This window comes from Scyliorhinus torazame, chromosome 13 (assembly GCF_047496885.1).
Source record: "Scyliorhinus torazame isolate Kashiwa2021f chromosome 13, sScyTor2.1, whole genome shotgun sequence".
Lineage (NCBI taxonomy): Eukaryota > Metazoa > Chordata > Chondrichthyes > Carcharhiniformes > Scyliorhinidae > Scyliorhinus > Scyliorhinus torazame.
In genome coordinates this window covers 134,884,627-134,900,530 of record NC_092719.1, presented here as the reverse complement: position 1 = coordinate 134,900,530, position 15,904 = coordinate 134,884,627, and the positions used below count along the sequence as shown (strand labels likewise).

At 49.4% G+C, this 15,904-nt stretch overlaps 1 protein-coding gene across 3 annotated transcripts in view; it reads left to right on the top strand.

Annotated features, from left to right (window-relative positions):
• Window positions 1-4,926, top strand: part of lrrn1 (leucine rich repeat neuronal 1) — a 44,521-nt gene extending 39,595 nt beyond the window's left edge. For all 3 annotated transcript variants that reach the window (XM_072472179.1, XM_072472177.1, XM_072472180.1), the window contains one exon: window positions 1,758-4,926. In XM_072472179.1, the coding sequence (XP_072328280.1) occupies window positions 1,970-4,117 (2,148 nt within the window). In that variant the 5' untranslated portion in view covers window positions 1,758-1,969 and the 3' untranslated portion in view covers window positions 4,118-4,926. The remainder of the gene's footprint in view (window positions 1-1,757) is intronic.
• The last annotated feature ends 10,978 nt before the right edge of the window (window positions 4,927-15,904 follow it).

The window sequence follows — 15,904 nt, the reverse complement described above, 5'->3', positions numbered from 1 at the left end:
AAAAAGACGGCACCCTGGGGGCAGCACGGTAGCACAAGTGGATAGCATTGTGGCTTCACAGCGCCAGGTTCGATTGCCCGCTGGGTCACTGTCTGTGCGGAGTCTGCACGTTCTCCCCGTGTTTGCGTGGGTTTCCTCCGGGTGCTCCGGTTTCCTCCCACAATCCAAAGACGTGCGGGTTAGGTGGATTGGCCATGATAAATTGCCCTTAGTGACCAAAAAGGTTAGGAGGAGTTATTGGGTTACGGGGATAGGGTGGAAGTGAGGCTTAAGTGGGTCAATGCAGACTCGATGGGCCGAATGGCCTCCTTCTGCACTGTATGTTTTTCCAGAGTGCCCTCACTGTCGGCAGCGAACTGAAAGGTGAACTGCCGATGAAGTTCAAATCTTTAAAATGGCACTTGAACCCAATACAAGAGGCGAGACGAGAGTATGCTACCTATCAGCCTCCATTTGTGCTCCGTTCCAGGAATGAGGCTTCTGTTCAAAGGCAAGAAATACTGCCACTGCGTCAAAGCTTCCATCAATAAGGGAAGGTATTAAAATTGTGATTCATTCACCTTGGGGCTACTCTTGCATGCTGCCAAGTAACTGCAATTATGAAATGCCTGGAAACAGATGCTCTCTTTGGGAGGGGAATGGCACGGAACAGAGATGAGGGGGAGTTCTGCAAAGGAAGATGGAAATAACTAAATATCGGTGAACCAATTTAACCGCGTGTTCGTGTTTGCAAGCAACTAATTGAATAAATAAGGAAAAACATAATTTTACTTCCTATATATTTTGTAAATTAATTATGAAACGTGGATCCTCAAAGTTTACTTAGCTGTCATCTAGAATGACCAATGACATTCACAGGATAGAAGAATCATATAATCCCTCCAGTGCGGAAGGAGGCCATTCGGCCCATGTATGCATCGCACCGATTGAAAGAGCATTCTGTATAGGCCCACTCCCCAACCTATCCCTGCAACACCACCTAACCTGCACATCTTTGGACTGTGAGAGGAAATCGAAGCACCCGCAGGAATCTCACGCAGATAGAGGAAGAAAATGCAAGTTCCACACAGCCAGCCACCCAAGGCCGAATTGAACCCCGGTCCTTGGTGCTGTGAGGCAGCAGTGCTAACTACTGTGCCATCCATGTCTTTACTTCCAATCTATTAAATGCAGTTACTCTGTAGAATTCTACTGTCCTGACAGGTTGATTCTATTTCTGATTATCATCTTTATTTAATGCAACGAGTGGATGGATTCATCCAATGTATAGAAACTAGAAGAACGTTTTTTTATTGCCAATGGGTAAATATGTTGACTGGTTTTTTCCAAGTTTAGCTACCTGTCTACAATGTGGCAGCATGGTGGTCCAGTCGTTAGCACTGCTGCCTCACCGCACCAGGCACCCGGGTTCAAATTTGGCCTTGGATGACTGTGTGGAGTTTGCACATTCTCCCCCTCTCTGCTTGGGTTTCCCTCGAGTTCTCCGGTTTCTTCCCACGGTCCAAAGATGTGCAGGTTAGGTGGATTGGCCATGAGCACTGTGCAGGTTTATGGGGATAAAGCAGGGGAATGGGCAAAGCAGGGGAGTGGGCCTAGGTAGAGTGCTTTTTAGGAGGGGTGGTGCAAACCTGATGGGCTGAATGGCCTTCCTGCATTATCTATATCGTCTTTACTTTCAATCCATTAAGAGCAGTTAAGCTGTAGAATCTATGTTCTACTGTCCTTAATGTTTGATTTTCTTTTATATCTTCTTGCAGATGCTGCTGATGTCGAGACGTACCTGACATAAATAGAAGTTTTGGCCATGCATCTTTGACAGCTGAAGATCAGGATAATTTCCAGACGTTAAAAATAGAGTGAAAAGCTCCATATATCCTCCTCCACCCAGGGCACGATTTCTGGCTAGGTTGTCTTCCACATCCAACAGTTAACTTAATTCAAGCCCTTCAATAATTTGTCATTAGAAAAAATGTGTAAAAAGAACTGTTCCACCATTTGTCATGTAATGATGGGTTTTCTGACTCTTTGTCTAATTGAAGCTTCTCCGCAGCCCAGTGAATGCCCTCAGTTGTGCGTTTGTGAAATTCGGCCATGGTTCACACCACAATCGACGTACAGAGAAGCCGCTACTGTGGACTGCAATGATCTTCGCTTGACCAGAATTCCAAGTAATCTTTCCGCTGACACCCAGGTGCTCTTGCTTCAGAGCAACAATATTGCCAAGACAACTGATGAATTTCAGCAAATGTTTAACCTCACAGAGCTGGATCTCTCTCAGAATAATTTTACCAATATCCGTGATGTAGGCCTGACCAATCTTACTCAGCTCACCACTCTACACCTTGAGGAGAACCAGATAGCAGATATGCCTGATTATTGCTTACAAGATCTCGCCAACCTCCAGGAACTGTACATCAATCACAACCAGATTAACAGCATATCAGCAAATGCCTTTTCTGGCTTAAGGAATTTACTAAGACTTCATCTGAATTCCAACAAACTGAGACTGATTGACAGCCGTTGGTTTGAGTCGACCCCTAACTTGGAGATCCTTATGATTGGAGAAAACCCTGTAATTGGCATCCTAGATATGAACTTCAAACCGCTAAGCAATTTGAGAAGTCTGGTTTTAGCAGGAATGGAACTCACAGAAATCCCTGGAAATGCTTTAGTGGGATTGGATAGCCTCGAAAGTCTCTCCTTCTATGATAATAAACTGGTAAGAGTGCCTCACCTTGCACTTCAGAAGGTGCCAGCCTTGAAATTCCTTGATCTGAACAAGAACCCTGTTCATAAAATTCAAGAAGGTGACTTCAGAAATATGCTTCGCTTGAAAGAACTCGGTGTTAACAATATGGTTGAACTTGTTTCTATTGACAGATATGCGCTGGATAACCTACCTGAACTTACAAAGTTGGAAGCTACAAATAACCCTAAATTGTCATACATTCATCGCTATGCCTTTCGGGAAGTTCCTTCCCTTGAAAGCCTTATGCTTAATAATAATGCATTAAATGCCCTGTATCAGAAGACTGTGGATAACCTCCCCAATCTACGTGAAGTAAGCATTCACAGCAACCCGATCAGGTGTGACTGTGTTATTCAATGGATGAATTCGAACAAAACCACCATTCGGTTCATGGAGCCTCAATCTATGTTTTGTGCTATGCCACCAGAATACAGAGGGCAACAAGTTAAAGAAGTTCTCATGCAGGAGACTGCGGAACAATGTCTTCCAATGATTGCGCATGACACTTTTCCAAATCACCTGAATGTAGATGTTGATATAACAGTCTCCTTGGATTGTCGTGCAATGGCAGAGCCTGAACCTGAAATCTACTGGGTCACACCACTTGGAAGTAAAATCACAGTAGACACCCTGTCAGATAAATATAAACTGAGCAATGAGGGGACTCTCGAAATTTCTCACATTCGCATTGAGGACTCTGGCCGATACACTTGCGTTGCTCAGAACTCTGAAGGAGCTGATACAAGAGTTGCAACCATTCGTGTTAATGGAACCCTCCTAGATGGAACTCAGGTTTTGAAAATATATGTGAAGCAAGCTGAATCCCACTCTATCTTAGTTTCATGGAGAGTGAACTCCAATGTCATGACTTCCAATTTGAAGTGGTCATCAGCCACCATGAAGATTGATAACCCCCACATTACATACACCGCAAGGGTTCCCGTTGATGTCCATGAATATAACCTGACACATCTCCAACCTTCGACAGAATATGAGGTCTGTCTTACTGTATCTAACGTCCACCAGCAGACCCAGAAATCATGTGTCAACGTTACTACAAAGGGGGTGACATTCTCACTGGATATTTCTGACCAAGGAACAAGCACAGCCCTAGCAGCTGTAATGGGCTCAATGTTTGCCATAATTAGCATTGCTTCGATAGCTGTTTACATTGCCAAACGCCTCAAGCGGAAGAACTACCACCATTCGCTGAAAAAGTACATGCAGAAGACCTCTTCCATCCCCTTGAATGAACTTTATCCACCACTTATAAATCTATGGGAAGGGGATAGTGAGAAAGAAAAAGATGGCTCTTCCGATGTGAAACCTACACCCGTTGACACATCAAGAAGCTACTATGTGTGGTAACTCTGGAGGAATTTTGCTTCTAGTTAAAGGGAGCACGGATACTTATTTTGCTTTTTTCTGCAAAAGTGAAAGTTCTGAACTTTTTTGTATTTTGGCTTTGCTAACTTGTGGCAGAGCTGTGAGGACGGGTGGATATTTCAGAGACTATTAGTATAGCGTATCGCCTTTGTTGAACATTTAAAAAAAAAAGGGCAGCTCCATTTATCTTGCGAAATGCCTCAGTTGCTGTGCTTGATTACTTATTTCTCTCCCCACTGCAGAACTCCCAATATAAATTGGTGACCATACAAGGCAGTCTATGTTTTTAAAGGAGTGATGAGCCTTTGGAGGGTGTGCTCTTTTAATAAAAGTGGTTTACCTTAACTGTTGGGCACTGATCCACTTCCAGGTTATAGTTTTTTTTTAGCGTATTGAAGCTGACATATGGAATTAGACCCCATTCATTCTTCTATTGAATGCTGTTAGCCAACTGAACTGTATTGTTGTATCAACTATAATTTGCTCTTTTTGAATTTGAAAGCCCAAACTCTTGTACATTTTATTTGCCTTCTTTGCTTGAACTAGTTTTACAATTTACCTTAGACACATGTGTGGTTAATGTTTAAACCAATAATAGTGTAATGCGCTCTTAAAAACTGCAACGTTTAAAAAAAAACACTTGGTGATTTATTGAGGGAATTTAGTTGCCAGATTTTTCTGAATGGCTCTCTACCTGCATTTAGTATCAATGGTTTAAAACAATGGATTTTATTGTGAGGCGTATAGTGTAAAATGAGGACAAAACTATAATAAATTAGTCTTGAGCTTGATTTTTATAGAGCTTTGTCTCTGATTAAAGTGTTCTTCTTTGAAGCTATGCCTGTTGTCTCTGCAGAGTTTCTACATCTCCTTTTGACATCTGACAAATTGAGCTGCTTGACCATAATTCTTTCTTGATTGAAGAAAAAATGAAACTCATCACTGGCAGTAGAATATGCCAATCTAGCAACTTTAATGGATCATTCTGGATAAAAAGCTTATTGTGAAGTGGGGATCTTTTGTTGTATTGATGAAGAATGATTTTCGTAAGAGTAGGAACTGAAGTTATGTAATCTTCAATCTCTTAATACATATCAAAATGCTGAAAATAGGTTTTGTTCTTTTAACAATCATCATGAATGAAAGACCCAAGGGTTGGCCTGCCTGAATTCAATAGGTTTTGTGCTTTTCTTTTTTTGCCTAACAAAATTAAAGGGGTATTTTTCAATGGCCGAGAATTATTCTTTGTCTCCACCGATCAGGTTAAGACTAGAGTCCTTTATCTTGCTTTGCTTTTTTGCAAGCTACCTTTTGCTGACATTGGTGCTTGTAACCTGGTTCGCATTGATGAAGCAGCTCGGGTCCTAACAGGATGGAAAATAAGCCAATGGAATTGTTTACTTATTTTATTTCTGTAGCTACGTTAACCATGATTCTGCATATTTTTCAATGTTCAAGATTTATTTAAAAATGTATATAGAATAATTGTCATTGCCAAAACTGGGGAAACCAGAACAAAGAACAATGCAGCACAGGAAAAGGCCCTTCCTCCCTCCAAGCCTGTACCGATCATGATACCAGCCTTTGCCAAAAACCCTCAGCACTTCCTTGTGCCGTGTCCCTCTATACCCATCCTATCCATGTGTTTGTCACAATGCCTTTTGAATGGCATTAATGTATCTGCTTACACAACTTCCCCTGGCAACGCATTCCAGGCACTCGCTACCCTCTGCGTAAAAACAAAAACCTGCATAAAGAAATAGTCAATCAAAAAGCTCTTGCCCATGAACTAATCCTCCAAATACAACAAATAACTATGCTAAGCTTTAAAAAAAGAATGAGTCTATTGTTCACTGCAAAGGACTTTTATGAGCTATTGCCTTCTGTCAGTTGAAGTCACATAAGTGTGTACACAGAACTATTAAACCCCTCCTTGCAAATAAATGATGCCGCTGAAACATAATTGAATGGGATATCTTTGCGCTGTCATCCAAAGGTTATTCTCTCGATATTTATGGTCTTGAAGGATAATTATACAAATGCCACCATTTGGCTTTCGTGGAACAATGTGTCATTGTAGTACTGATTTGAGAGAGCTGAAAATCTATTGCCTCCTACACTCCAGAACCATGGACAGTACCCTGCTGCTTCAACTTTCTTTTAGCTTTTTTTCTAATTTACAGAACAATTGAAGAATGCCCCGGTCTCTGGTGTCGCATGAACCCCAGGTATTGCTGTTGGCACAACATAATTGTTTGTATAAAAATTCTTAGGTCATTTTGGTATTTACAAAATTAACAGTTGGCCAAAATATCATAACTGAAGGAATTGTGCCTGAGAATTAAAATGTTTGATTTGAAGACTTTCTTTTCTTCGTTAAAGGGAAGGACCAACAGATATCTTGAAATTGTAGCTCCATTCAAAATGTAAAATATCATACAAAAGTCTTTTTCATCAATTAGTGGAGACAGTTCTTTTATTAACTGAGATTGTTATATTTTGATACTTTAGCTTTGTGAAATGACATATTCTGTATTGCTTGATTCTTTGACGTTAACTTTAGTCTGAGAGCACATAGGTTAGTTTGATTTTTAAATTGTAGATCGCCTAATGGAACGAAATAATGATTTGTTCCATTTGTGGAAACTCATGTTTGTAGACATGAGCAATGTCCACATTTGACTGATCGCCTTTAAATTAAAAATAGTGCCTTGGGAAATGTATATTTTCCCCTCCATTTAATGAATTTATGCTTGAAGTATTGTTCGATTATATTGTACCTGCCAATGATTCAAGCCCACCAGTGGGAAGTGATCACAAATTCAGCTTCCACAAGAAATTTATGCTGAAGTAGAAATGGACGGAGTTTATCGTCCAACATAGATACAGGCTGGATTCTATTTTCTGATAGGCAGCACACGCCGCCCGCGAGTTTCCCAGTGGCTTGAGTGGGAAATCGCATTAAGAACAAACAAAGAACAAAGAAAAGTACAGCACAGGAACCCCTTCGGCCCTCCAAGCCTGCACCAACCATGCTGCCCATCTAAACTAAAACCTTCTACATTGGTTGTAAGGTGTGATTCAATGATGTGTGACTATGCCAGGCTAATGCTTGACTAGTCTGTGGCACAATTCTACCCATTTTGGAATAGTCTCCAGATGTTAATGAGGAAAACTTTGCAGGAGGATCTGAACAGGTTGTGCTTTATCGTTTCCTGTGTCTAGGTCAATGCTGGGTGGTCAGTTTGGTTTTATTCTTAAACTTTTCTGTAGCCGATTAATACAATTGATGGCTTCCTAGATCATTTCAGAGGCAGATTAGAGTCAACCACATTGCTGTGGGCCTGAAGGCACATGTAGGTCAGACCATGTAAGAATGGCAGATATTATCCCCTGAAGGACATTAGTGAACCAGATAGGTTTTCAAAACCGTCCAGTAGTTTCATGATCATTATTAATGACACCAGCTTTTGTATTTCAGCTTTATTTATCAATTGAATTCATATTCCTTAAGCTGCCATGGTGGGATTTGAAACTAATTTCTCCAGAGTATCAGTCCAAATTCCTGGATTACTAGTCCAATAACATAGGTTGAAATTCTCTGGCTGTTGGGGTTCTCTTTTCCTGCTGGTAGCACACCTCCTGTGGGTTTCTTGATGACGTGGGGTGGCTTTATTGGGAAACCCCATTGACTAGTGGCGGGAAGAGAGAATCTCACCACCAGCAAACGGCACGCTGCGAAAAAAAACGTGGCTGGGGGATCGGAGAATCAAGCCCATTATATTTATGTCCTCATCCCCGCATTTGCGCGCACACACAAAAACTGGCCTGCTGAAGGAGGATGCTTTTGAGGTGAGTAGAACTGTGTATTCATGATCTCGGGGAAATTCAGGTCTCCAACTAGTGGGCTAAATCTGTCAATGGCATTAAAATCTGCCCACACGCAAGGGACAGATGCTTTTGTAAGACACTGGAAGAGAGAGAGAGACAAGGCAAATAGTACTGTGCAGGCGGGAGTGGGGGGGGGGGGGGGCGGGGGGGGCGCGAGTAGGATGCTTGCAAGAGTTCATTTTACATTTGGAAGGAAGAGGACAGAACCACTGGTGCTTTTGGAAATCTTTTTAAAATAAATTTAGAGAACCCAATTCATTTTTTCCAATTCAGGGCAATTTAGCATGGCCAATCCATCTACCCTACACATCTTTCGGTTGTGGGGGCAAATACGGGCAGAATGTGCAAATTCCACACGGACAGTGACCCAGAGCAGGGATCGAACCTCAGACCGTGGCGCCGTGAGGCAGCAATGCTAACCATTACGCCACTGTGCTGCCTGGACATTTGGAAATCTGAGGAACAAGGAAGTTCCTGAGTTGAGTCTCTCTCGGTGGAAGATCTATTTTGAAGGCTTGGCTCAGTGGAATGAAAAAAAAATGAAATGAAAATTGCTTATTGTCACAAGTAGGCTTCAAATGAAGTTGCTGTGAAAAGCCCCTAGCCCCACATTCCGGCGCCTGTTCGGGTTTTGAAAGACACAGAAAAATTGTGACCGTTTGCGGCAGGGAAAAATGGGGCAGGATTCTTCGTCCCGCCACACCCACTTTTGGGTATGGCACGATCCCTCCGGCAGCGGGATGCTCCATCCTGGCAGCCGGCCAATGGGGTTCCCCATTGTGGGAAATTCACAGGCGTGAGTTAGTTAAAACAAATATACCTTTTATTGGATGTATTAGTTGCCTGTCAAGTAAAGCTATGTTGATTTTGGTTTGTTGCAGTAACAATATTAAAATATGAATTCTTGCCCTTTGGTTATTGCTGTTGATCATTTGGGAAATTCATCTCTTTTTTGAAGTTATCAGTCTCTCTGAGGATTGTAACAAGAGTCATACTTTCTGGTCATCAGGCTACAGCCGTTACAAAGGTTGCAAATGCGCAGCTGCTACTGGCTTGAGGTCGGTGTCAGAGGCGCTCAAGTCCATTCCAGCTGAGTGGTCCCTGGTGCTGGCCCACATTGTACTACTTCCCATGTTGCCATGATGCCATAGAATGAAAAATAGCGATAAACAACCTCTACCTTCCCATTCACAGAGATTTGAAAAACCCATCCCCAATGAGATTAAAATTGCGCTTGGCCCTGTTTTTAAAAAAACAAAAACAAATGGGCTGCTGGTATCCATCCACCATCCAGATGGACAGACTTATGAGATGCATACAGCATAAAGATGCAATACTGACCCAACAGCAGACGTCCCTGGATTTGACTTTCCTCGAAGATGTTGCTCAAGTGAATCTGTACAGCTATGCATGGATGATGCAGCCACTTGCTCCACAAGTGGAAGATGAGGGTCAATCTGAGGTCCCACACCAGTGAACACCAAGTCTGCCTGCTAAGATCTGTTGTGGGAGATATTTTGCATCTCGGGAGACAATCAAATGGATAGATGATCTAGACATCTCTCACCATAAACTTTTACTGCCATGTGAAAGTAGCAGGAGTACTTAATTTCTTTTTGTTCACAAATGCAATACTGACAATTTGCACCGAAGTGCTTTGTGGTGGTACTTGCACATGAATTACCAGAACAAGAGTATGTAAAGTGACTGTTGCCTCTGGAGACTGAGAATTAGGAGTTAATAGTAAATAATAAGGAAATGATGGATGAAATGAACAAATATTTAGTTTCTGTCTGCACTACAGAGGATACAAAAAACATTCCAGTAATAGTTACAGGATGTAAGAGAGGAACTTTGGTAAATTACAATAGCTTCGGAAGTGGCACTGAGAAAACTGATGGAGCTCCCAGCTTTGGGTCCAGATGGAACTAATCCAAGGGTCTTAAAGAGGTACCTAATGGTAGGGGCATTAGTGTTAATTTTCCAAAATTGCTTAAATTCTGGAAAGATTCGATCAGGTTGGAAACTAGCAAATATAACCCTTCTATTCAGAAACGGAGGGAGGCAGAACACTGGGAACTATAGGCTAGTTAGCTTGACCTGTCATGGAGAAGGTGTTAGAATTGATCAAAAAGAGTTTATTGATGGCACTTAATCCGCATAGTTTTGAGAAAGGGAAATGATGTTTAAACAATTTATTAAGAGTTCTTTGAAGGAGCAACAATGCGCTGTGGATAAAGAGGAGCCAGTAGATGTGCTGTACTAGATTTCCAGAAAGCATTTGATATGGTGCTACATCAAATGTTATTCTGGAAAATGAAAGTTCATGTTGTCGGGGGTAACATATTAACATGGATAGAAGATTGGCTGCCTGAAGAAAACAGCGATTTATGCAAAATTGGTCTTTTTCTGACTGTCAGCATGTGACTAGTGGAGTCCTGCAGGGGTCTGAGCTGGGGTCTCAACTTTTTACAATTTACATCAATTTACTTTGATGAGGGGAGTGAAGGAAAGGTAGTTAAATGTACAGATGACCCAAAGATAGGTAGGACAGTATGTTGTGAAGAGGACATAAGGAATTTGCAGACGAATAAAGATAGGTTGGATTAGTGGACAAAAATCTGATAGATGGAGTATAACTTGGGAAAATGTGAAGTTGTTTACTCTGGCAGGGAGAATAAAAAAGCAGAGTGTTACTTTAATGGAGAACAACTGCAGAATTCCAAGGTGCAAAGGGATCGAGGTATTCGCGCACATGAGTCATGCAATATTAGTCTGCAGGTGCAGCATGTAATCAAAGCAAATAGAATGCTATTTATTACGAGAGGAATTGAACCCAAAAGGATGTTACGCTTCAGTTATACAGGAAATTACCACATCTCGAATATGGGGCGAAATTCTCCGTTATCGGCGGAAGGTCCGCCGATCGGCGCAAAAAACGGCGCAAATCCGACTTGCGTCACGTCGGAAAAATGGGTCGATAGTCTCCGGCCCGAAATGGGCTAGCAGCGCCGGCCGAAATGGGCTAGCAGCGACGTAACGGGATCCGCGCTTGCGCAGTGGTTCACGGCGTGCAGCGTCATACGCGCCGCATGGCGTGACGGCTCATAAGGCCGCGCTGCACCCCCCCACCCGACCGCAACACCCGACCGCAACACCCGACTGGATGGCTGGCCGCCGCTCAGCCCCGAGGTTCGAGTCACGCGATGTGGAGGCGCTCCTGGACGCAGTGGAGCAGAGGAGGGACGCCCTGTATGCCGGGCACGGCCGCAGAGTTGCCCCATGCCACAGCCGGCGTCTGTGGAGGGAAGTGGCAGAGGCTGTCACCGCTGTGGCCCTGACACCACGGACAGGCACGCAGTGCAACAAGAAGGTGAACGACCTCGTCAGAGCAGGCAGGGTGAGCCTCCCCCATATCCCCCCCCTCCCACATATCCCCCCCCTCCCCCATATCCCCCCCCTCCCCCATATCCCCCCTCCCCCATATCCCCCCCTCCCCCATATCCCCCTCCCTCATATCCCCCCTCCCCCATATCCCCCCCTCCCCCATATCCCCCCCTCCCCCATATCCCCAAGTGAATTCAGCCCTAACCTTAACCTCTGCAATGCACGCGCTACCGATGGCGTGCATTCATATACCTGCCTAACAGTGTTGCCTTTTACCCCTGCCACCCCCCGCCCTCGCACACCACGGGAGACGGGGAGACCTGGAGCAACAGGGAGACGACACCCCCGTCACGTGCGGGAGCGACCACCCAGCGATGAGGGGGGCAGCCACAGGCCCCCGTCACATCCGAGTCAGGACACCACTACCCAGGACACCACTACCCAGGACACCACTACCCGGGACAGCAGTACCCGGGACAGCACTACCCAGGAAGACGAAATACCGGACAGTGACTCAGAGTGGATGGGTGGAGACGAACCCCCACCCCAAAGTGCCATGGACTCAGAGTGGGGTGAAGAGCACGACACAACGCCACTGCTGTCACCAACACCCTCCACCATCGCAGAAACACTCACCTCGGTTGGGCACTTTAGTGATGAGGCGTCTGGTACACTCACTGGTGCGCACAACACAGCCGTCCCGGTACAGCAGGTGGAGGTAGGAGCAGCAGAGGGGCCGGGCGGTCGGAGGGCAGCCCAGCCCAAGCGAACATCTGCCGCCCAGATCGATCCCGGGTTCCTGGAGTTACCACACCCACACATAGATCCGATGCAACCACCGACACGGAGACAAGCGAAGAGGGTGACGGGCGGCTTGCGGCGGCTGCGGTCGCAGGTGGAGGAGTCCACCCGCGTCCAGGAGCTGGAAGTGGTGCCGGTCATGCGTGCCACCCAGGCCGACACCGCACGGGTGGCGTCCACGGTGGAGGCAATGGGTGCAACGGTGTCAGACATGGGGAACGGTTTGCGAGGCCTGGGGCTTTCCGTGCAGGCGGCGTCTGTGGCCCAGGAAATGGCTGCCCTCTCACAGGAGGCCATGAGCCAGTGCCAGCGCCAGATGGCAGAGGCGTTCAACGCCATAGCCCAGTCTCAGCAGGCCATGGCCCAGTCTCAGCAGGCCATGGCCCAGTCTCTGCAGGCCATGGCCCAGTCTCAGCAGGCCATGGCCCAGTCTCTGCAGGCCATCGCTGAGGGCATCGGCGCCAGTGGCCATGTGCGAGCCGGCGTCGCACTGTCACAGACAGGGTTTGCCAACCCCCTGGGCTCCATGGCTGCAAACCTGCAGACCCCTGTCGATACCAGCACGGGCCTCCAGGACTGGCAGCGCCAGATGTCGGGGGGGGGCGTCGGATGGCCAGTCCGTTCGCATCCCCAACCCATGTAGAGGCCTGGGGGCCATCGGGCACCCCGAGGGAGGAGGAGGTGGTGTGGTCCGTCCCGGCTCCCTCTGTAGGGGAGGTCCCGGTACACCGCGACACCTCGGACTCCCCCCCCCCCCCCCTTCCGTCCCAGGTGCATCGGGTGGGCAACGGGCAGGACAGGCTGGCAGCTCGCCATCCCAGTCGCCCGGGCCGCAGCCTGGCCCATCTAGGCCAGGACGCCCCAGGAAACGGCCGCCGAAGGGATCCAGTGTCAGAGGGCAGGAATCACAGGAGTCCACCTCCAGTTCTGCTGTACCGTCTGGGGAACCGCGTAGACGTAGTCAAAGGGCCCGTAAGGCCAAACAATTAGACACTGAGTAAGTTGGCACGGTTGCAGGGCACAGATGAGTTTTAGGGGCTAGGGCACGTGCATGAACTCCTTTGGTTATTATAGTCAATGTTACACCTACAGAAGCTGCCTTTGTGCTCTGTCCAAAGTGTGCGGGGGTGTCATATACGTTGAGCGCAAGTGTGTGTGTGAGGGGTGGTCTTACTTCAGCCCCAGGTGAGTCTGCCCCCTTCCCCCTGGGCCGCCATCAACATCCCCCGGGCAGAGGACGGGACCGTGCGCTGCAGTGTCACAGCCGCATGCAGGGATGGTCCGGGTGGATGGTGGTACTGTGGCCATGGGTCAGACATAGTCCAACGATGTAGAGCCAGGAGCTCACCGCAGGGTGGGTTGTCATCATCCTCCATGACCTGCGATAGACACGCGTCCACCCGCAACTGTGTGAGCCCGGCCCGTTGTGCCGCAGGTGGATCGGCAATGGGGGGGAGAGGGGTGGTGTGCATGCGGGTGGGGTGGGTGGGGTTGGGGAGGGGTGTGAGGGTGCTGGGTGGGTGGATGGGTGGGGGGTGTGGGTGGTCGGCTGTTGCCATGGTGTGCGGTCTGTGGCCATACTACCCGATTCCCACGCCCATCTAGTCAGTGAAGCGGGCGGCTATCAGTCTGTCCCGTGCCCGCTGGGCCAGCCGGTAACGGTGGACAGCCACCCGCCTGTGTCTACCCCGTCTGCCCTGACCATTACCCCCATCCCCCTCATCTGGGGAGGACTGAGCCTCTTCCTGCTGCTCCTCCACTCCGCCCTCCTCTGCCTGCGGCACATCACCCCTCTGTTGGGCTATGTTGTGCAGGACGCAGCACACCACAATGATGCGGCCGACCCTATCTGACCGATACTGGGGAGCGCCCCCAGAGAGGTCCAGGCACCTGAAACGCATCTTCAGCACGCCAAAGCACCTCTCTATGACTCCCCTTGTCGCTACATGGGCATCATTGTAGCGGTTCTCCGCCTCATTGCGTGGCCTCCGTACAGGCGTCATCAGCCACGATCGCAATGGGTAGCCCCTGTCGCCCAGCAACCAGCCCCTCAGCCGGGGATGGCGTCCCTCGTACATGCCGGGGATGGATGACCGCGACAACACGAATGAGTCGTGTACACTGCCTGGGTGACGGGCGCAGACGTGCAGGATCATCATGCGGTGGTCGCAGACCACCTGTACGTTCATCGAATAGGTCCCCTTCCTATTAGTGAACACGGCCCTGTTATCTGCAGGTGGCCGCACGGCGACGTGCATCCAATCGATCGCGCCCTGGACCATGGGGAACTCGGCCACGGCAGAGACGCCCACGGCCCGGGCACCTTGGCTGGCATGGTCCACGGGGAAGCGGATGTAGCGGTGCGCCATGGCATATAGGGCATCTGTCACTGCCCGGATGCACCGGTGCACTGATGTCTGCGATATGCCGGACAGGTCCCCACTCAGTGCCTGGAACGACCCCGTTGCATAAAAGTTCAGGGCCACCGTAACCTTGACGGGGAGAGGGTGTCCCCCGCCAGTGCCACGCGGTGACAGGTCTGGCAGATGTGTGCCACGGTTTCCCGGCTCATCCGGAGTCTCCTCCTGCATTCCCGGTCCGTGAGGTCCTGGTATGACTGCCTGGGCCGGTACACACGGGGCGCCCTTGGGTGCCTCCGTTGCCGTGGGGCCGCGACGTCCTCCTCCCCCTCCTCGTCCTGTCTGTCGGGTGTCCCTCCAGCCTGGGCGGCTGCCGCCTGCCCCTCTGCAGCAGCCTGCGCCGCCTCTCTGGCACGCTCCTCCTCCTCCTCTTCCTCCTCCTCATCCAGGGCAACATAGACATGAGCGGCTGCCACCACGGCAGCCAACATCGCTGGATGATCTAAAAACATGACGGCCTGGTGGGGGGAGGGGAACGACGACATGTCATCATTGCCCATATCCCCTCCTCCCCCCAGCCAGGTGGCATAGACCGCATGGGTCCAACTGTTGGAGGCTGGCACCTGGCCAGGTGGACCAACTCACTTGCCCTCCCATCCCCCTCCCCAGCAAGGACCCTCCCCCCCAACCTCCACCCCGGCACGGACACCCCCCCCCCCCCCCCAACCTCCACCCCGGCACGGACCACCCCCCCAACCTCCACCCCGGCACGGACACCCCCATCCCCCTCCCCGGCATGCCCGCCCCCCCCCCCCCAACCTCCACCCCGGCACGGACCCCCCCCCCCCCATCCCCCTCCCTGGCACGGACCCCCCCCCCCAACCTCCACCCCGGCACGGACACCCCCATCCCCCTCCCCGGCACGGACCCCCCCCCAACCTCCACCCCGGCACGGACCCCCCATCCCCCTCCCCGGCACGGACCCCCCCCCCAACCTCCACCCCGGCACGGACACCCCCTCCCCGGAACGGACCCCCCCCCCCCCAACCTCCACCCCGGCACGGACCCCCCCCCAACCTCCACCCCGGCATGGACACCCCCATCCTCCTCCCCGGCACGGACCCCCCCCCCCATCCCCCTCCCTGGCACGGACCCCCCCCAACCTCCACCCCGGCACGGACACCCCCATCCCCCTCCCCGGCACGGACCCCCCCCCCCAACCTCCACCCCGGCACGGACCCCCCCCCCATCCCCCTCCCTGGCACGGACCCCCCCCCAACCTCCACCCCGGCACGGACACCCCCATCCCCCTCCCCGGCACGGACCCCCC